Source organism: Pollicipes pollicipes, unplaced genomic scaffold (assembly GCF_011947565.3).
Source record: "Pollicipes pollicipes isolate AB1234 unplaced genomic scaffold, Ppol_2.1 Scaffold_4881;HRSCAF=5763_pilon_pilon_pilon, whole genome shotgun sequence".
In the NCBI taxonomy this organism is placed as follows: Eukaryota; Metazoa; Arthropoda; class Thecostraca; order Pollicipedomorpha; family Pollicipedidae; genus Pollicipes; species Pollicipes pollicipes.
This window is the reverse complement of record NW_023596576.1, coordinates 13396214-13419148: the sequence shown is the minus strand read 5'-3', so window position 1 is coordinate 13419148 and position 22935 is coordinate 13396214. Positions and strand designations below refer to the sequence as shown.

The following is a 22935-nucleotide window of genomic DNA, read 5'->3' as shown; positions in this document are numbered from 1 at the left end:
GCGTCGATCCGCTGATCAGGGTCTTCCCTCGCATGACCAAGTGCATTTTCCGCAAGTACGGGGCGTCCAGCAACATCGAAGTGCTGGACGTTCTTTGCATTTTGCCTCTGAACATCGTCAACGAGAAGCTATACCTCTTCTTGTGGTTCTGGTTCCTGATCCTGGCGGGGCTGACGATGCTGAACACCATGATGCGGCTGCTGCTGATGATCAGTCCGCGCCTGCGAGCGTTCTTCCTGCAGGTTCGGCTCCGGTTCGTCAGCAGGGACGCCATCAGTGTCATCATTCGGCGCTCGCGCATCGGCGACTGGTTCCTGCTCTACATGCTCGGCCAGAACATGGACCCGGTCATATTCAGCGAAGTCATGTCCGACCTGGCCAGGCGGCTGGGCCACAAGGGCAAGGACTACTCGGAGGCCTGAGAGCACGACGGCCGTGGCGTCCAGGCTTGGATTTGAGGGGCGTGCCAGGTTAGTTCAGGCGGGAGATCTCTGTGTCGTATTCGATGCGTGAATGTTTTCCGCAATGTTTTCGGTTTCAGGATGGATGTTCGGTCGAGCTTGTTGCGCGCATCTAAGCTATGTATCGAACGTTATTGATCCGGCACAGGCTTTTTTTCTTTGCTTCTTGAGGTTTGCTGACTTCCAGCAGTGGTTACAAGCAGCTTTTGAACAACAACAAGAATAGCTGATGTGTTTCCGAAGCTACTATTTGTCATTCGCCGTGATGTTAGGAACTTAATTGGTCATAGTTCTCATACTGTATCCAAAGGGCACATGTTTACGTCAAAATGTACGGAATTATGCCAGCGTACAGAACGGACTCGATGAAAAGAATGATAGTAAACGAATCATGCTAATGTGTTCCAACTCAGTGCATATTAAAATTCTCTCCAGGCGAGCTTTTCACCTTCACCCCACGAAGGGGCTTAGAGCCCCCCCCCCCCCCCCTCCCATAAGATCTCTAAACATAAGCACCTAGATCTCGCGGAAAACGGCAGTGAGAGCTCTCCTGCATCTAGGTGTGTTTGAACAACGATGAATGTGGCCTTTGAGAGATCCAACCAGGTTAGGGGTCAAAATTACACTTAATAGGCGCCATCAGGCTGTCTGTTCCTTTAGTAACTAAGCGTGCTACGGCTATACGAAAGACGGACTTGAATGACTCCTGGAAAACTCATTAGATAAGCACCAGAGGACAATGGCGCATGGGATTCGCGAAACGTCATGTCAGGCCAAGGGGGCGGGTGAAGGCCAGTTTTGCATTGGCTCGCCTGGCTATATCGAAAACTACAACAAGCCACATCAATGGGGAAACAGGGATAGGAAGGCGTTCCGAAGACGCGAGATGGTCGTCCTGAAGGCTAGAACCATATGACCCTCCGCAGTCAAATATGGTTAAAAAGGTGGAAGTTTAACCTAGCTTGATCTTCTATGACCCGGCCTTGCAAAAGCTACCAGAGAGGTAGCACTGCACTTCAGAGTGTTAATGAAGCCTAGAATGATGTAAACTTAGTTAATTAAAGTTTCAGCACTGCACTCAGCCGTTCAGAGGTTATTCCGAAAAACTAAGGTCCTCTTGGATTCCCCTTGTACGACCATGTTAACTCGAATACGATTATGTATGGAATCAATTCCCGTGATCAGGACTTACTGAATGATCCTATTCCAAGTGAGGACGGAGCTTCCTCTTAGCATTGAGGCGTCTGATGTTGGACACGTGGTGGTGATAACGCCCTCTGTGGCATGTTGTTGATTTTGGGCACGTGGTGGTTATAACGCTTTCTGTGACGTGCTTCTGATTGGGCACGTGGTGATGATAGCGTTCTATGTGATGCGCTCCTGGCTTTGGGAATGTGGCGGTGACAACGCTCTCTGTGATGTGCTCCTGGCTTTGGGCACGTGGTGATGATAACGTTCTATGTGATGCGCTCCTGGCTTTGGGAATGCGGCGGTGACAACGCTCTCTGTGATGTGCTCCTGGCTTTGGGCACGTGGTGATGATAACGTTCTATGTGATGCGCTCCTGGCTTTGGGAATGCGGCGGTGACAACGCTCTCTGTGATGTGCTCCTGGCTTTGGGCACGTGGTGATGATAACGTTCTCTGCGATGCGCTCCTGCTTTGGGAATGCGGCGGTGACAACGTCTCTGTGATGTGCTCCTGGCTTTGGGCACGTGGTGACGATAATGTTCTCTGTGATGCGCTCCTGACTTTGGGAATGCGGCGTGACAACGCTCTCTGGGTGCCTGGTGGGCACTGATAACGTTCTCTGTGATGTGCTCCTGGCTTTGGGCACGTGGTGGGGATAACGCTCTCCGTAATGTGCTCGGACGTTGAGAGGAAGTCGGTGCTCGAGGATTAAGGGTGTGGATCATTTATTAGGTAGTTCGAGAGCTTAATAGTGAAGAACCACAAGCCGTTCTTAAATAAGTTGTAAGGAACTGCATCTTGACCTTATACTTATACGGCTGTCTGTTTTTCAAGATTTATTCACACAACGTAAGAATTGTCCCAGGATTCCTACTCACATGGGTCCAAGCATGGTCCCAATGTGAGTAGAGTACTCCTGGTGGTGCCTCCAGTACAGCAACGTTTCATTCCGTAGGGTCACGGCCGAGGATAACGCAAAACAGTGAAAACTTCAGAGACTCTGGGTTTGTTAGGTTGAAAAACAGATCTCACGCATCATTCTTACTTACCCATCGTAGGAAAAATATGAGGAAACCTTTTTGACCCGGCCAATTTCGTTTCAAAAGCAGTGACATGGAGTGCCTGTATCGAGCGGGGTCCCGCTCGAGTCTGTCAGATGCGGGTCACTGGTTTCCCGTTGGCTGTCTGCTTTGGACATAGTTGCGTATAAGGTAACTGAAAACGATGGCGTAATATTTGCATATAACGCGAGAAGTCCACGCGAATACGTAAATTATGACCTATGGAAATGGTAACATCGGGTAAATAGGCAATGCTGTCTTATTAGTGAGGCAGTTTATCGTGCTTATTCATAATTGGCGGGAGAGACAAACGGCCCTCCCAAGACTGCCTAATAACCCAGAAGAGCTCAAAATGACCAGAGAATCGAGTGCTCAAAGGATCGTTCGAGGGTTTTTGAAACGGCCTAGGTGAGGGTTGAAAACGAACAAATATATTCAATGCCTTATGTGTTTTTGATCTGCTAAACCCCGATCGTTATTTAAGCTATAGAGTACGCGGCAAACTATTCTAATGACGTGATATATGATGTCCCAGAAACCAACTACCAGGCTGTCAGGCTTTACTGAACATTAGCTCGAAATGCGCGTCTGGTAATTTATTTGAGAGCTGTTAAAGGCTGGTTTTTTGGAGCTTGAACAGCTGCACATCCGTGAGGGGCAATAACGCTGGCGCGGTGTTAAATGTCCAGTTACGAACTTATTTGAGTGCTGCCAAAAATGTGGCGTGATTTCCGTTGTTCGTCACTCTGGCGCAATCATGCTTGCCCAAGTATTATAAGGTCCGCTCCGCGTATGCCCACCTCAATCTGGAATTGATTGTGTTTGCGTGCTTAATCCGAGGGCTTGGTAGCCAGAGATATTAGTTTGTCTATCAAAATCCCGGTGTACCAGCAACAATAGATAGTGGGCTTGTCTAAATTCGGTCTCATGATCGAAATGCCAGGGCTGTTGATGGCTTTTAGTTTATTACGTGGCCTACGGCAGCAGCGCCACCCTCGGGTTCGAAGTTGTCCATATTTCTGGCACTATCCAAGTCTAGCTGTCGTAGACGGATGAGTAGATATGTGCGAGATATAGTGTTGCCAGTGTCTCCACCCGCCCCCTCACGCTACTTATGCCTTTAGAGCTAAATAAACGTGCAGAGAATGATAATCGAGCCAAAAAATTGCATTGCATGACGTGTGATATCACTAAAGCCTTCTTGTCACGTTTTTAATGAAAGTCAGTCTGAAAATGACATGGGAGAGATGTACCAAATGGATTCTCTCAAGAGTGAAAATCTGAAACTATGTGAGCCATTTTGACGCAGTCTGAAAGGGGTTTGCGAGAAGGCCTCCTTACGGGATGAACTTTTTCTTCAAGAGTGAGGGTTCTGAAGCTACCTTAAGCCATTTTTACGATGAAGTAACATCCTTTGACAGCACCGTTCGTCGCTTGCCCAAAACACCGCCAGCCCGTATTGTGACTGTGCATTGGTTTTTATTTTCTGTGATTATTGTACATGTATCGACTTCGAAGCGCGGAAATCCACGTGTCAAAGCTCCTTAAAACATCTATCTGTCCCTCTTATATCGATGTAGAATGTCTAGCGTTAGGGCCCAGCAATCGATTACCATTTGAAGCGCACCGTCAAGTTTTCATTCAATGCCGTCGCCACTTTGACTTAGAACGTTTCCAATGACTAGAACACATGAGTCTCACATCGTCAGACAAAACGACATAACATTTTGCTACAATATCATCGTAAATTGTATGAGATGCATGCCAAGAGTAGTTTGCTTGTTTGATAATTGCCGTGTCTTCCCATAAAGAACATTCTGGTCATCGAAAAGCTTAGGCCCTAATATTTTTGGCTTGAATATCTGCCTTACCGCTGCAACGATATTTCTCAGCATTTTCTGTGCGGAACATCACATTGGTACAGGACGTAAATCACAAGTTCGAAGTCAAGAGAACTTCGATGTCAATTTGAAGAATCTGATGCGATAAATTTCTGCATCATATGGTCATCAGTCACCCGTGCACAGTAGCAAAGTATATTTAAAGGATCAAAAGAAGCAAAACATTCGAGCTTCAGTGTTTCTCAGTCTCGCCGGTGGTAGCTTCAAACTGGCAAAGCCTAGACATAGTCTTGCTCCTCTGAATTTCTTTTTGTTGTTTCGAATCACTGTGTTAAACATCACATTGGGGCTTCACGACGCACTCAGCTGCTGAGGTTTTGTGGCGTCGCCTGCTTCTCACCCTGGCAGGAAGAGCGGAGATCGGGTCGAATCGAACTCCCTACGTCAGGTTTCCCAGATGCGCAGCTTAACCGCCACGCTATTGGTGCCCTGCTGTTGAGCATGAGCTTGCATACATATGTGGACCATTTCAGTTTTCTCTCGGGCAGCAATCTTGAAAACGTTTAGTTCTGAAATGTCAGTATTTCCCAGCACCCCTTAGTTTGTACCTGATTAATTGGAATACCGGAAGCGATCCACATTCGTGGGTTGGTATTATTTCCTGACCTACCCTCCATTGCCGATGTGAGGTATAATTGTCATTGCCGACCAACTGCGTGGAGCGCTCCAGTCCATAAAAACTCGAGCGCTCCGGGACAATGTTTTGATTTTTGCATAGCCTACAGTCAACACTCAACCAACTTCAACTGTGCGAGAAAGTGCAATGTATGAATGCGTTGTGTAATCAGCGATTGCGTTGAAATGTGTGTTGTTATTGCGGTGGCATGCTAAAACATGCAAACATTATGGTGGAATGTGTGTAGGTTATAACGTGCGTTCGACCTGTGCAACCCATCGTCAGGCGATGAACTGGTCATCCTCTTGAATGTCGGCTTGCCATCCTCGACCGTTGAAATCGTCCTGCGAACCTGACCACCGTCGCTTGTTAACAACATGGAAATTTATGTTAAACTCTTTGTGTAAGTCTTGTGGGGCATGCCGTCTGTAAGTTTATATGTTTGAAGTTTATATGTCAGAACTTGTAGCGTAACTCAATAGCTGGTAGTGCAATGCCTAAAAACTTGCGACTCAGCAAATAGGTGAGATTTGCACATTTGTCCCAGTCCCGCGGATGCGGCTGGTGACCGGACCTGAACAGTCCAGTGTTGAACAGGTCGCTTCTGATTATTTTTGCACACCACGTATCAGCTGTGGACATTAGACCGCCCGAGAAATTGATGGTTGCGCATATAATGACATTTCGCCTTGTTGGACAAAGGTGTCGCGTGATTAGGTGGCATTGCCGAGACTTGTTCGGTCACCAGCTGTCCGTAATTGTGCGGCATTTGTCATTACCCCTACCGGCACGGTTTATGGGAATGGCTGGATGTCGCGTCGCCGTCGATTAATTATTGTCGCGTGGTGCTGTCGCCCCTGCCGTGGTACAGCGCGGCGCGACGTGTTGGCCCGGCAGGGCAGGAATGGAGCGTCGAGTCATCGCCGCGGCAGGCGGTGTCACGGGATTGAAAAGCGTATTGGGCTCATATTAGAGACGCGACTTCCGCCCCCCCCCCCCAAAAAAAAAAGAATATGTATCAGCCCGCAGCCTGGCCCGCCCCGCCTGGCTAAGTTTCTGGTCTGCAAAAGGGGCGACCCCTGCCTTTTGCAAGCTAAAAAATGGAACTTGGACAAAAATATCAGTGGATTTCTTTCAACGATGTATCGCGATTGGTCATAAGGTTGATGCCGCTAGTTCTGCTATTGGCCCCATTATAGCAGGTCAAAACCCTAGTTTTCACGAAATCTAACTTTTAGCTATGTATGCTCTTATATAAAATACCGTGTCTTTCAGAGACACGAATTCTAGATGTGATTGTTCCTTGTTCAGTTTGGAGTACCATAGTGCATAGTTGTATATGTTTTGACCATGTATTTATGATGCTTGTGTTCTGCGGCTTCGTAAGTTTCCACCGCTGCCCGCGCAGGTCATAGATCGCCGTGTAGCGTTCTTAAAAGCTATCGGTGCTCCGAAAGCAGAAATGCTAGGGACACATTTTTGATGCCTTGATCTCCGATGATTTGGTGAACAGGTTTTGATGGGATTCGCTCCAACATCAGTGGTGTGTATCGGAGCCCGCAGGGGTGTAAGCACATGGACTGTCAATGAACAAACTTCATGGGTTTTTCCACTTGGTAGTTGGCGCTACGCACACCACTACCGTGCTTGGCACAGCCTCTGCATTCGGTGCATAGTGCTGTGTTTGCTGTGTTTGTTTTCATACAGCGCTACTGTGCCGTGCTTGCATCTTTACTTACGGCTTGCCGTCGTGCGGTTTTTCGGCACGATTTGCTCCGTAACGGATGAAAGAAGCCAGCCGATTTCAGTCTAGGACGTCGCGAAGCAATCGTAAGGCGGATCGGTGACGGTGTCTTCTGGTTGCTCACGACGACGTTCGAATTAAGCATCCGTGATGTGCTTGTTACCGCGTAGCCATCAGAATTCACGATGCTACATTGAGCCCGCTGTGACCTCTGCCCGCTCTAAAACAGCCGGCTCTATCCCATGCCATGGGAAAAACACGGACACAGAACCGTTGTTTTGTTTAGGTTTCATGTGCGATCATGTGATCAAATCATGATCATGATTAAATGATCATGCTCAAAATTAGTTAAACCTTTTGGCTTAGTGTAATCGGTCAATTGCGTTTGTGCTCGGTGCGATTGCCCTTAAAATCCTACGCAACTGACGCTTCATATTCGTCGCCATTCGTCCGGCTGGTCGAATCACGCGAAGAAAACACATCAGTAACACGAACTTTCCACCTTCGCCATGGTCGGGTGTAAGGAGAGGGGAGCGAAAATCGACGCGGCACACTTCCTCAATGCCTCAGCTGACGCGTTCCGTCCGTGTTTCAGGTGGCGGGCGGCCGCTCCCTGGGACTCTGGCTCACGGCCGTCCGCTCGACCGCCACGTCCTGACCCGGTACACAGCGTCGGGCCTCCCGCCGGCCCGCCTCCTGTGGACCAGACTGCCACCCGACCGTCTACCGCGTTTGATTCCCGAAGAGGTGTTTTTCTTTGGATCCGTTCCAGTTTCCGATGTGGTTTGTTGTTCTCGGTGCTTTTGTACGCTAGACTTGTTCGTACCTCGCCGTGTTGGTGAGCTGGTTACCCAAAGTGAGCGAAACAGTGCCGTGATTTTTCTGTTGCGCTTTAAAGCGGACTGATTGCAAGGCTTCTCCTCAATTTCTTGTATGCATTGCTGGAGTTTTTCTTCGGGGAACACCTGTTGCTTTAGTGCTATTAGCAAGGTGTAAAGCTGCTACGCACCTTAGTAACTAGAAGTGCTCCTGTCTGAGTGCCTTCCACTTGCAGTACCAGACATCTTGCCAACGGTCATCCCTCGCATGCTGGAGGCATGCTGGGCATGTTTTCGTATGATATGTCTAATCACATTACTTTCTGCGCGCATCGTGCGCATTCATGTGAGCTCTCAAGTGCTGATAAACCTGATTGTGAAATGACGACATGCAGTCGTCTGTAGAGGTAGAATGTGTGTTTTAACCTGTAGAATACGTGGAGAGGGGGATTGAACACATTGGCAAGCAGGAATAAACCTTAAGGGATTGTTTGATGTCGGCTTTGAAAAGCATATTGTGCGAAACGCAGAGAATGTGATGGTTCCGGTTAAGATGGAGTGATGGACGAGAATGCAGGCTTTTGCTAACGTCAATCTAAATTAACGTTTATCTGTAGCGACGAACGCAGTGTCAGCTGGATTCTAGTGAAGTTAATTTGGATGTGGCAACGCATGTTGTAATTTTGGTTGCCTGAAATCCGGTCTGGGAACTCCCAAATGTTCTCAGAAATCGTTATGCCGCAAAGGGCGTCATTTATGTTCTTCAGCTAAAGTCGCGTGCGCAGTCGAACGGTGATCAGCCGTCAGAAGCATGATGTATGGCCGTCGCTTGTTTCTCCGCCTGGTACCCAAGGGCCGAAGGCCAGCAGACTTCATGGGTGGAGTGGGCTCACTTTCTGCTAAACATCCCGCATGAGGCTCTGAGACAGCTTCACCATATTCAGAAATGGCGGATTTCTTTTCATTTTCTTCGGAGCAAAATTTGCAAGCTCAGACTATCGGGTGACTATATTTTCAGCCTGGCCGACAGGAGCACAAGTGCGACCCACTACACACGTGCGCGGCATGTCTTTTTATCGGTTCATTAAGTGGCAAAAAGCGGGCTGACTCCATGCTGCAGTTTACCCTTGCAGCTGCAAGGCGCAACTGCCATTTGTTCGTCACTAGCGTGTGGCGTGCGCACTACACTGCTCCATAGCTCCAGTTGGTCCCATGCAACATCAGGAAAGCGTGAGCTCATCCTCGCGCAACAGCTGATAAACATTCCGTTGACGCCTTGTCCGGTTCGTTTGTGCGCCAAAGCTCTGCTACTACGTACTTTATGAATGCGTGTCCAGTGTCAGCCGCGCATAAACTGCGCTTAGACGGGCGCACACGTGCTAAATGCGGACAAAAATGTTAATGTCTCGCGTTTGTGGCCGCTATGGTCGACCTCTATCGTCTCAGCGCATTCAACAATGGCCGGCCACAGATTTCACCGCTCGACGGATCGTAATGTCGATGTTGAGGGCCCTACGTTTTCTGTGAGACCACGTACCCGTGTGAACGAAAATGAAATCCCTCATTGAAAACCAAGAAAAAAGCAACCTCTAGGGTCGATAAACTAGCTTGGCTGCAAAACATGCTGGTACGTTGGCTGCCGAGGCGTGAGCTCCAGTTCAGATATGTTTTAAGCAGTTATGCTTTCTCGTTTCATTTTGTTGTGCGCAAGGATTTTGTGTCGGGGTGTCGCCTGTGCGTCGCGATGCCAACACCCTTGGAAACTGCAGGCGTCCATAGACAACCAGGCGATTACCCCCGCCATAATACGTGCCGACGATGACGGCGATATATCGCCGCGGGCTAAGGCCCGCAGTCACTCGAGGCTGAATGAACCGTCGAGACGTCGCCCCACTACGAAAGTGCAGTCTCGTTTTGTCGCCGCCGTCGGCAGCTCGGGCCGTCGCTTCCTGACAAATGGCTGCAATACGCGCACTGTCTTTCAGTCAGTGGGCGTCGTCCAGCCCTGGGAGCGGCGGCTGATCGAGCGGACAATAACTCAGGTCACACGGCGGCCGTCGCCGGGCACACTGGTGTGTCATGGCGCGAGCGGGGCACAGCCGGTACTCGCACGGCGTCCGTCTTCACGGGACGGATCCAGAGGGGAGCCGCAGGGTCGTGCCCCCTGGCCCCCTCCGAGGGGCACATAACCAGCCGAATAGACGCTGTTTTTACACCGAACGCGACAAAATTGGACGTCTTTGGGCTTCCCGGCGACCAACAACAGTCGCGAGCGAGAGTGAAGGGCCCACGAGTAGACAAAATTGTTCTTCACTGATTGAGAGGGTGGTGCCTGGGAGGTGTTAAAGCTGCTTACGATGGCCAAAAGTGCTACGCTGTTTCCGGGGGCCCTGTATGTCCACTTGCGGGGTCAACCTGATCATTAAGGAGCCTTCAACAAAGAAATCAAGGACATGTCTACGTTGCCCTTGATTTTTTTGCATTTGCTTGAAGGGCCCTGCGCTGCTGCTGGCGTCTTCCCTGCTAGCGTGTCGGGGCACTCTGTCAATCATGAGCCTTCCACGGATTCTTTCCATTCGCCCGAAATGCTCTATATGCTAGAGCCCGGGGGCCCCATATGTTGACATGCTGGCTATTCTCGGTTGCTCGGGGCTCTTCGCATTTGTCGCGGTTAACCTACCGGCACACTGCGGGGCCTCTATCTGTTTACCTGCCCGGGTACACTGGATTATTCGGAGGCCCTGCTCATTGGGTTTTGGTATTTGAATGTTGGTGCCCTGCGCTCCTGTATGGACCATATGATAGCCTGGTTGGGTACAATTGATCTTTTGGGGGCCCTCCACACTGAGCTTTAAGGTGTGTATTATTTGAATGGAGGGTCCTACGCTCTTGTCGGGACCCCTTCTGATCTGGCACACATGATCGTTCGGGGCTCATCTACATTGGGTCTTGAGCACTTACGGTCCGTCCTGCCCTCTGACGTCAATTGACCTTTAGCGCGACCGCTGCCACCGGCCGCAGGCCATACCTGTCAAGGGCAAATAGCGTGCGCCCTAAAGCGACTCGAACCCACCCTGCCACGGGTGGGTGGATAGGAAGGCAGGCGATCTAACCAACTGAGCCGCCGGGACGGACATGATTGCACAAGATCGTGTAGGGCACTCTTATAGATGGCCCTGCGTTCTTGTTGGGGTTCCTTCTATCGAACTACTCGGGCCAATGGCGGATTCAGAGGGGGCACGGAACTGTGCTCCCCCTTCTGCCTCGAAGAGGCCTATAGGCTCTGAATGGGCCCATGACCGGTTGAACGGACACAGTCTTCAAACACAAACACACAAGGCTGGACGTCTTTGGGCCTCCAGACGACCAAGAACAGTGACAAGCGAAAGTGAAGCCGTGAACAGCGAAAGCTCATTATGCTGTCTAGAGGTGTTACGCTGTTGCCGGGGCCCTATGTGTATACTTGCCGGGTCAACCCGATCGCTGAGGAGCCTTCCACGGTGCCTTGATCTCTGCATTTTCTTGCAAGGTCCTACACTGCTGTTGGAACGTTATCTGCTTGCATGCCTGAACACTTTGATCGGTCAAGGGCCCTCCACGCATTATTCGCATTTGCCCGAAAGGCTCTACGCTCTTTTGTTGGGGACCCCATATGACGCGGCACACTTAGTTACACAGAGGCCTTCGTATTGGTCTCGAGCTCTATCCACATTGTTGGAGGGCCTTCTGCTGTTGCTTGAGCCAATGCAAAGTAAGGTGCTGAGCCACTCGGTGCTCAGGGACCCTCTCCATTGACCTAAGGCTCTTTCCCTTTGATCTCGTTTAAGGAGGACCCTCTACTCCCATCGCAGCCCTCTCCGTTAACCCACCTGGGCACTCTTGATCGCATGGGGCGTTCATTCACGTGGCACAGCGGTCTTGGGTGCGCGCACGTACACCAGCCCCTTTGCTCAAACGACCCGATGCTCTGGCCGGGGCTCTTTATGTCGGCCTGCCGGGACGATCCCGGTCGTTCAGAGGCCTAGCACGTTGGTTTTGGGTTCTTCTCGCTTGTTCGGACGCTTGCTTTCGCTTTCGCTTGACTGAAGCCCCTTTGTTGGCCTGCCGCGACACCCATGATCGCTCAGAATTCGTCGATGTTGGCCTTAGTGTCTGAGCCTTACAGCAGCGGTCGGTTAGGTGCCGATGAATTTTTTTTCGCGCAATTGCCGAACACAATGCTGCGTCCGCCGCGTGGTGTAATATTTTGGTTGCTTATTGAGTTTGTGGCACCTATTATACTTGCGCATCACATTCCTATCCATTTCTATAATACATTTTAATGCCAAGATATTTTGCACTCCTTCATAACAAACAAAGCAAAGACTCTGCGTCAGTCATCAGCCACTAGGTGATCACATCGACCAGTCGGCTAACTGTAAGCGTGCAAGGAACCAACTTCGTGCTTAATCTCAATGGTATTTAGCAGCCAACTTAAGCTTATTTTTCTAAGTTTTCCCCGAAAAACTTAGACTCAAAATAACGGAATTCACCATTATTTGGAGAAAATGAATAGGTTCCATGCATGTGTATGTGCACATATACATATGCACCTATATATGCACGTATATGCATAACATGCCTCGTTGTTTAGGGATGTGCGTAGTAAGAAGAGTTTCTGTACACAAATAGCATACTGAGAATCGTAAGATTTGATGGCCGGACTTCGAGGACCTCAGAATGACTTACCGCGCGTGGCGAAAATGATGGATGCGCTTGTTAAGTTCAGTATAGATTCGCACGCTACAAACGCACGGTCAGCGACCCTTGGTCGCGTGACCTCTGATCTGTGACAACAGTGCTATTTGAAGGTCCTTTGAATTTGCCAACGCTGTTTGCTGCTTTGGTTGAGACTTAAGAGCATTGCGTGCGTGATGTGAAATATTTTGTCCTCCGAAATTGCTGGTTTGCTAATCGCGTATGAGCGTGCGGCATACCCTTTATTTTGCATTATTAACCACTGGCCTCCTATCCGTGCAGCTCTTGGGCCGTTGAACCGTACTTAGCGAGTATATTTTTTTGTGCAAAGTCCTTGACACGATATGAGCAGCTGACCATTACCTGAGTAATTGCCCGCGACTTAGCGCCAACACAAATGCGGTCGCTTTCGGTGCAATGCTCTGAGAAAACGTAACTTTTCAGGTTAAGCCAGTCCAAACGTCTGAAACAGCTAAAGAGACCCCAAGCGGTCCGCTTCAAAATGGTCGAAGGGCCCACAAGAGGCCAAAATGAGCAGTGGGTGAAAGGAAAGACTCTGAGTATTCCAAAGAAGCTTTAAGCAGCTAGATAGTGTGTCCAGGCGGTTGTAATAATACAAATGTAGGTATTTGACCGACCAGACCAGCCGGTGAGAGGCCAGTAGACCCTCAATAGCGAGAGGACCACTCAAATGGCCAGATGGACGCCTGGGCAGCTAATAGGTCTTTCAGTGGCCAAAGGAGCACTTGGCAGATCGAGGACTATGAATCTTGCCATAATTCGTAGAAGCTTTCCCGCTGGAGCACATGGAACTCCAGCCCACCAAAGCCTTAGGTTTTCTTGAGCCTGGGGATCTGGACCCTCCCCGATCCATACAGGATCTCCACTCATGCTCTGAACGGCCAGTGGGCGCGTGAGCAGCCAGAGTCCTAACAGAGGCCGGCGGGATCTCGGCGGCTTTCCTCGGCGAGTTCTGGAGGGCGCCTGAGCGGCCAGGGTGTCACGAGCAGCCAGAGAGAGTCCTAACAGAGGCCGGCGGGATCTCGGCGGGTCTCCTCAGCAGGTTCTGGAGGGCGCCTGAGCGGCCAGGGTGTCACGAGCAGCCAGAGAGAGTTCTAACAGAGGCCGGCGGGATCTCGGCGGCTTTCCTCGGCGAGTTCTGGAGGGCGCCTGAGCGGCCAGGGTGTCACGAACAGCCAGAGAGAGTCCTAACAGAGGCCGGCGGGATCTCGGCGGCTTTCCTAGGCAGGTTCTGGAGGGCGCCTGAGCGGCCAGGGTGTCACGAGCGCCCAGACGAGGTCATGCGTTAGGAGGGCTCTCTGACCAGCCGAAATGGTTCTAGCTGCTGAGAGGACCAGGCGTGTCCAAATGGTCATGAGCATGCAACTAAATGACTCTGGTAGCCAAACGGGCCTCTGAGCTGCCGGAGGCACTCCGGTGGCCAGAAGGGCCCCTGGGCAATCAGAGATGCTCGTGGGTGACTGGAGGGGCCCTAGAAGAGCATGTGCAAGAGCATTCAAAGGGGTGGCAAGAACGGACAGTACAGGCCTTTTAGTCTCGCAAAATATCTGCAACCTAAGGTAACGGGCAGGAGTGTGGTTTACCATTCACATGGAACGTCCCCGCTCAACTGGATGACTGGCTATTTATCCGGAGATTTATTCAGTGGCGAGTTCCGACTCTGAAAACATGTCGTATGTACAATTATGGCACGAGAGCATCGAATATGACGTTAACTTTTCAGTGTCATGTGACCTTCGAGGTGAAAACCAAATACAAAGGGTGAGGAACTCAAATCATCAAAGAAAAACCGGCCGATTTTAAACTCTCAGCACCAGAATACTTACCACAGAAAGAACTAGCATCCGTCAAAAAGTCCCGATCTCGCAAGGCTACCATTCAAGGTCAAACTTAGGCTCAGAGGACAAGAAACTCTTTATCACTAGGAAATTACAAGCCGATTTCAAATTTCCAAACAGCAAAATGTTGACAAGCTCAAGAACTAGCCTCCGTTCATAAGTCCTTACCTCTTAGGGCCACTCTTCAAAATCAATCTCAGTCTCAGAGGAAAGAAAATCCATGTTGCCAAAAAATCACCGGCCGATTTTAAGCCTGCAGGCACCAGATTTTGCTCCATGGAAAGAACTAGCGTCCACCAAAACTCCTGACCTCTTAAGGTTACCAGTGAGGGTCAGACTCAAGCTGGAAGGATGGGAAACTTGATACCACAAAAAAAACAGCCGATTTGAAACTTGTAAGAACCTGAACATTCGCCATAGAAAGAACTGGCGTCCGCCCAAAAGTCTGGGCCATTCAAGGCTGCCATTCAAGATCAAACTGAGGCTCGAATGGGGGGGGGGAGGGAACTCCAAAGCACCAAAAAATTACTGGGCGATTTTAAACTTGCAACCATCAAAATATTCACAAGCGTAAGAACTAGCATCGGCCAAAAAATCCTGAGCTGTAGGGTTTACCCTTTAAGATCAATCTCGGGCTAAAAAGGGTGGGGAGCCCAAAAGCTCAAAAATTACCGATTGATTTTACACTTGCAAGTATCAAAATATTAATCACGGAAAAACGAGCGTCCGTCAAAAAGTGTTTTTCCGTCCTTTGATTTTGACCTTGAAGAGTAACCTGAAAAGGTCAGGACTTTTTGAACGACGCTGTTTCATGTGCTGGTGTTTGAAAGCTTAAAATCGGTTAGTAGTTTTTGACGATGCGTTTTTTTCCCAGTCCTTTGAGCCTGAGTTTGACCTTGAAAGGTGATCTTGAGATGTCAGGACATTTTGACGCACGCGAGCGAGTTTTTGTGGTTGTGAATGTTCAGACGTTTATAAATTTTTAATCAGCCGGCAATTTAGAGGATATTGCGTTCCCCGTCCTTTGCTCTTGCTTTTTTCCGTGAGTGTCACACATAATCGCGAAATAAACGCCATTCTGTGTTTGCAAGGGCCCCCAAACTGACAGCATGACAAAATGGCAACATTCGATGAGGTCCGAAGAGGGGCTCGGGCGGCTCAGCGGAACAGACGTTGGGCATAAGGGGTCGGCTGAAGGGCATAACGAATTGAAAGACTGGCTGCAGGTTACATCAAGAATCGTGGCCCGCGGGGTCGTGGCCTAAAATATCTGTCAGAGGTCCTCTTGCACGGTTTAGAGACCCCTGAGACAATGTGTGTGTCTCGGTCGGCCAAATCCACGAGCACCAAACGGTTGCATTCTTGTCAGTCCGAATCCTGGTGGCCCATGGCCGGGTCCACGATTAACATCGGTTGGGACCCCTGCAACAATGCAGGGTTCCTGCATCTGTCAGGGACTCAGTGAATAGCAGGGTGTCAAAACGGGCTTCGAGTCTGTCAGGCGAACGTTTGCTCATCAGGAACGGGGACGAGACCCCGAATGATAGAGTACCTCTTGGGTTGGTCGGGGACCTCTGACAATGAAAGGAAACATTATAACTTATGATGAGAGCTCACATTGAAACAATGGAAGGGTCCTCTGCCAGTCAGGGCCCCCGTCCCGAACGGCTGGCCCTCCAATCCAATTCTAGCATGAGCCCGTTGAACCGAACTGGAGTCCGTGCACCAAATATTGAGCCAGCTACGACGATCATGGTTGTTGTTGCGCCAATGAGGTTTCCTGTGTCGATCCGGGCCGACTGCGCGGGTCAGACGGCCTTCTGCGTCAGGAAGGGGCCAGTGTAAGATGAGGTGTCCTTCTAAGGGCCTCCGGATCGACCAGGCGAACTCGCCCCGTGTCACCATAATGAAAACCAGAAGACACCTCGCGGTGGAACGGAATGCCCTTCGGCCCTTAACCGGAAAGAGTAATGTTCCCCTAGTGTTCTACTCAGGGGAGTTCTTTGCCCGGAAAGAAATGATGGGTCCCATTAGTGTTGAATAGAGTGAGCCGAGCTGAGTTTAAAACGAGCATGGCATATGTTTGCCTGAGGGCGCTCTTTCTTTTTCAGAATCAGCAATTAGTGAAATAAATTACATCAAAAGGTTTGAGCCTGCGCGCCCGAAGTCTCCGGAGCAAAGACAGCAATGGTCTAGGTTGCGGCTTCCGGAAAACCGAACAGCATTGACCACTGCAAGTACCACCACGCGACCTGTGTTCCCACTTGAGAATGACGGTTCTCAAGTGCGAGAACGGCCGTCGTGTAATAATGGCTCCAAATGTCTTTCAAAATTTATTCACACCGTTACACAGATAAGACTGCGCGTACCCTTTTAATTTTGACGTCCTCTGGCCAGATGAACAGCTACACCAACACGAAAAGTAAATATTGCATTTTTGCCTTCGAGTTCCACCACCAGATTCCAGCCAGCACCATTTCGCTTAAAGTAAATGCGAATCAATTATTAACACCAATCCGAAAATCCATCGGCGAAACGTGCACCCGGTGCACCCGTGCACCGTGCAAACGTGCACCACAACGTACTGTGCGATTTGATGTCTTAGCTTGTTCAAAGGTACTTCTTTCAGACGCGCCATCATTTTCGTCCACCCGTTGGTCATCGCATAGTATTAGCCACGGGACCGACGCCGCGCGGCTTACGGAGACTGTAACGCCTGGCGTAAAAAAATTGTAACTAAGATTTGCGAGCGCGCATGTCAAGCTCACGAACATAATTTGTATCACTGATCGATTTTGACTGAATGTTGAACACTTCCAGAGGAGCATGGCCTAATCAAGTCAATACAAATCGTACATTTTGAGCAAATTGTACAAATTTGTACAAATCGTACATTTATAATACATTTTGAGCTACCATCTATACCCACATGGTCTAATATATCTGCAGAACCTAGATAACAACTATAACGAAACTTCTGACTTCCAACAGCTTAGAAAGAGTTCTCTCGACCATTGAAAACTGAGAGCACTGACGTTTTATTTCGCTTAATGCATGATTTTATCTGTTCATTGGCCGTAAAACTCAGTCCGAATGTACCTCGCGGTAGCGTCTGGCTTCTATTCCAGCTACCGAGCGAAAAAGAGAAATATGAATGAAAAGCATGCGTTTATTGGCAAATAGGCCATATCTGGCGATTTGTGGGGGGGACCTTTCACCATCAGGGGCCTTTTATCAGCCCTGTGCCCCCTCTCCCCTTGCCAACGCTCTGGCTGCGCGATTGGACCTAAATGATACAGCAAGCAACCTCGATCGGAATGCTGTCTACAGTCAAAATTGAAGAAATCGCGCTGGCAGGCAAAAAGTTGCGAGTTGCGAGGAATTCCAGAGCTTCACATAACTGACAACAGTTCGTAGGTCATATCTGGTGTTTGCACTACGCCCGTGGTATATTTTTGGGTGCTCATGCAAAACTGCACAGTATTTCAATATACCCATTCGCAATGCGCATATATTTCTGTAGATCGAAAAACGCCACACCCGGCAAAGGATACGTTCGTCAAGTTGGCACCACATTCACATTCAGATTCAACTCCTCAAATTGCCCTGAAACTTTGCACACAGATGCAGTTTAACCTTCTGAACACAGTGAGTGTAAAATTTCGGACCGGTACGCCCTATTACCGGAGATATATTAATATCAAAGGTCACAATAAAAAGGGTGGATTCCTTCAATTCTTTCTGAACTCTGCATGCCAGTAGATATTGGCCTTCTGATTACGATAAATACAAAATCTTGTACCGGTACGCTGTATCAAAAAAGTTATAGCTGTTATAATGTCAAGGTCGTGAATGCAGCACGTATTGCATTTTATCATGCTTAACTCAGTTTCATATTCGAAATTCAGGCAACTCCTCAAATTGGCCTGAAACTTTGCACACAGATGCAGTTGGATCTCCTGAGCACAGTGAGCACAAAATCTCGGACTGGTACGCCCTATTACCGGAGATATCACAATATGAAAGATCACAATACAAAATGCGGACTCCTTCAATCCTTTCCGAAATCCGTGTGTTGGTACATATTAACCCTCTGATCACGATGAACGCAAAATTTTGGACCAGTACGCTGCATCAACAAAGCTATAGTTTTTCAAATGCCGAAGCTGCCTAGGCATGGTGTATACGAAGCATGGATCACATTTTCTTCATCCTTGACCCAATCTTTGATGTTGATATATATCTGGTAATAGGGCTTACCGGTCCGAGATATTGTGCTCAGTGTGTTCAGGAGGTTAAGCTGCATCTGTGTGCAAAGTTTCAGGGCAATTTGAGGAGTCAGCTAAATCCCACTCTGAGCGTGGATGTGATGCCAACTTGACGAACGTGGAAAGGATGTGATACAAATTACCAACCTAAGAAGTTTGAGAATATTGCCGAGCTGGGACATCGTAAATGCAAAAAAGTATATCATGTAAGCCAGCTTGTTTAGGTTCGACGGAGGTTTTTGAGTGATCCCTACCCCTTCTTCAGATAATGATATTCATGAAAATAGATTTAGACACGCAGCAAGAAAAACCTAAAAAGTCACATGCAATCTAGCATACTTATCCCGCTGAGGCAAAGAAAATAGCATAGATGACTGGTTTTTCATTGCAGCCGCACACAAGAAATGCCAATCATTGACAAGGAACACATGCAATACGCTTGAAATTTCAATACGAAAACAATCAGCAGTGCAGGAAGGGGGCACAGGGCATGCTCCCCCCCAAGTTCAGTGGCCCGAAGTGCCCCTCGGACACTTGAATGCCAGTCAGAGGGCCCTGCGCGCTGATCAGGTGCCCCCCTGATTCCATACGGGCCTATATGTTAGTCCGACACCACCAGTAACGCACAATCGGCTTCGCGAAGGCATGGGCCTGAGGGTCCCTTTCCCAAGTAGGGACAAAGCCGAAGCCAGCGATTTACATTGGCCGGGCCCCAGCGTCTGTCGGGGCCCACAGCACTAAACGGGGACCCCGTATTGGCCAGGGACCCCGATTCGGGAAGAGGCAGTGTTTGAGGAGGCCTGAAGAGTCTGGAGTGCCCACCGAGTCCGACGATGAAGGGCCCGAATGGAGGGTCTAAGGTCACGAAGGGCTGGTCAAAGTCTTATTTAGGGGCCCGGCCTGCGGGAACAACAAATGACAGTCAGGGGCCCTATGTGCCCGTCGTAGACCCCCTGAGTCGATATGGGCCTCCATGTTGACCAGACAACACTAAAACCACATAGTGGGCTCCGTATCGATATAGGTTTGAGGGCCCACTTCCCAAATGAGTTACAAAGCCGGGGCCAGCGATTTACACTGGTCGGGGCGCTTGTACGCGTTGGGGCCAACAGCGCCTAACCGAGGGCTCTGTGTTTGCAAAGGTCCCGAGCAGACCAAGGGCAGAAGGGTACGATGAGGCCCGAACAGGGTTCCGAGCGGCACATCAGAATCGGCGATCAGGAGCCGGGAAGAGGGCATACGGGACATAATGACTGGCTTATGCTACCGTCTCCTGATCCTGATATTAAAATGTTGAAGAAAGCAGGAGAGCCATTCACCTCCATCTCTTTCGTGAATTTAATTCATGGGCATGCGTTGTTTAAGCGCTCGAGGATCTCTGGAGCCTGGTGCTCTTTTAGCGCGACAAACGTGTCATACACATAACTCCTCCTTACCTTGGCTTCATGTGGAACAGTGTCCAAAGCCTCTCGTTCCAATTTCTACCTGAAGAAAGTGACTACCACGGCTCTGACAGGACCTTCTTTGACTTTGCCTCTGCGTTCTTTTCATGAAAAATTACCGTTAACCGTGAAGTAAGTTGCATTAGGACACATACGCAAGAGTCGGATATCACAGACGCGTAGTTGGAATATTATCCACCTCCGTGCTCGTTCGGCACCTTACCATTCGATCCCCGTTATTCATTTCGTCAATGACCCTTTCTTCCACAATTTCGCAAGCCTTTCGGTAGGAATCGATGTGAAAATAAACTCTTCATCAAGTGATACCGTCATCTGTCGCTGTCTGAAATGCGGGCATGAAATAAACACAGACTTACGAGTCTTTAAAATGGCGCTCTGTGTTTTCTACCCGGGGCTCTAAGAGCGGCGCCGAGGTTTGAATGCGGCATAAGTGGCAGAGCCTATCGAGGACACTTCTGGCCGTGATATTGCCTTCTGTGTATTTACTTTAGCTCGTCCGTTACATAATGGTGGGGTAGGTTCCGACGTGTGACGTCGGAACCTGGTCGGAACTTCCATTATTTTACTCGAGAAGGGCATAATCGGCCCTTCGTGATTTTACGTCATTTGGAAGGAGTGTCAGTGCAGATGACGCGGCTTTTAAAACCACACGCTCGTGTAGTTACCAAACCGTGTGTAAACCTTAGGAGCTCCCTAGTTCGGCCAGACAGGTTGAAAATGTGCCAAAAGGCAGGAATCATTGACCGATACATATGCGAATGCGAAAAGGTTCACATGGGGAAGGCATGCAGAAGCTTAAAGGCCAAAAGGGGCGAACACCAGAAAGCAAGGACAGACGAGGATACGCAAGGGAGGGATAAATTTTAGATTGTAATAGAAACTGTAGAAAAAGAAAGATTACGGAATATATTTTCACTTCTAGGTCACGCAATGGCAATCTTCTGACTACAAAACCGGGGGTACCAATAGCGAGTGTATACGGAATTTTGAAGTGAAAAGACTGAAAAAGCTCTCGGCTTGGGTCAATACGAGGTGCGATAACAGGCTTTGGGTCAAGAAAGTTGTAAACGTGCGAGTTATCTTGTTTAAGTGTCGTGATATTGCGCGTACGACGCTATTGAATGGATAACGTTATGGGGAAAAACGATGTGCATCTCTAAGATGCATGCGCGGTGTCAGATAGTTGTCATGTGACATGATAACATTCAGATGAAGTGCATTGTAATCACATTAGAATTGTGAGTGCAGTGGATGTGTTGTTTGCCAGCGGCTTACATTATTTAGCTGCTGCTGAAATGAAAAACCAGCCATCTATTTTGCTTTCGTTGCCTCAGAGGGATAAGTATGTTAGATAGCGTGTGACTTGCTAGGTTTTTCTTAATGCATGCCTTAATCTGTTTTCGTAAATATCATTGTTTGAACAATGCTGAACGAGTGGAGATTACTCCGTAAAGCTCTCTTCGAATAAAATGAAGTTGGTTGAAATATTATCTTTTTCAGACAAATTAGAAAAGTAGTCTCTCTGTGCTCACATATAGACGCATTAAACACAGAGGTAGTATGCTTGAAGAGGTAGGTGCTATCCAGGGGCGGCACAGCAGGGCTGGGTAATGGGGGGGGGGGGGGGGGCAGAGTGTCGTGCCACCCCTGACTGCAGGCATAGGGAGGAATATTATATTTTTGCTCCCCATTTTTCAGATCCCCTGTTTATTAAGTAAAGGCATTGTTACACATTGGGTACCAGAATTCATATCAAGGAAGCACCATCACTGAGCTAAAGAGCAATAAGTCAAGCTCGCAAGACTTTTTGCTGCATCAAGATGCTCGTTTTCTAGGTCCTGGCGTCAGTTTTAGGGATAAGGTAAGTAATGCGTTAGATAAGGAGACCAATTTTGTGTTAAAAGGAATGTTTCACATTTGAAGATACTAAAGCAAGCATCATATATGATGGCACAAGCCCAATTATAACTATTAGTTTACTTTTTAGTAGAAAAGACTGCTCACAAAACAATTTTGGGCTTCCAGCGATTTCTGGCTGGCAGTGAGGTTGTTACCAATGTGGATGAGTTTGGGCTTGGGCTGATTGTCGACACGGTTCACGTCATCGGAAAGCCCTCCAGCAGGTATCTGAGGAATTCTTGTGCGTCCTGCTGATAATAGCCCGTGCATTGGGCCACAAAGCACTGACATTGCACCTTTTATGGGGAGGTGGTCAGCGCCCGGTCAACGCCATCTGGGCTCCCGCATAGGTCTCGCATGGGCATGACAAATACTCTGATAAGGGGACTCTTCATGGTGATGGCCGTGTTGATTTCTTTCGAGTGCTCGTCAGGTAGGATGTCGTCATGCAGGGCACGGGCGTCTCTCAGGCGTTGTAGCACGTCGCTTACGAAACGCGTATTGCCGATGTTCCGTAGTCCCGTAGGGCTGAGCGGCCGAGTCGTGGGCCGCGTCCTACCGCCATCTTCGCTCGAGCTAATGATCCCCGAGCAGCGTGACGGGGAGGCGGCCGGGCCCGGACAGGAGACCGGGCAGAGCTGCTTCGAGATCCAATGTTCAGTAGGCACCCGCTCGGCTTGCAGCCTCCCCTTCCGCGCCTGCTGGGTGTTTTCCAGTTGCTCAGTGAAACTGCTCAGCTCGGCCTGCAGCTACGGGAGGCAACACACTGAGCCAGGCTTGACCGGGCTGGAATGCCGATCTGGCGGAAGGTGACGGGCTGATAAAGGGTGTGTAGGAGGCTCACACTCAGGCGGCGACGAGTTAGGCGTTCCACCAATCGGGCTAACGATGCTGTTGGCTGCCTCCGGATGCCAAGCC

General features: G+C 49.2%; 1 protein-coding gene across 1 annotated transcript in view; it reads left to right on the top strand.

Annotated features, from left to right (window-relative positions):
• LOC119100010 (innexin shaking-B) overlaps positions 1-8205 on the top strand; it is a 20791-nt gene extending 12586 nt beyond the window's left edge. The window contains exons 2-3 of the mRNA XM_037223129.1: positions 2-470; positions 7569-8205. Coding sequence (XP_037079024.1) covers positions 2-422 — 421 coding nt within the window. The 3' untranslated portion in view covers positions 423-470; positions 7569-8205. The remainder of the gene's footprint in view (position 1; positions 471-7568) is intronic.
• Positions 8206-22935: the final 14730 nt, after the last annotated feature.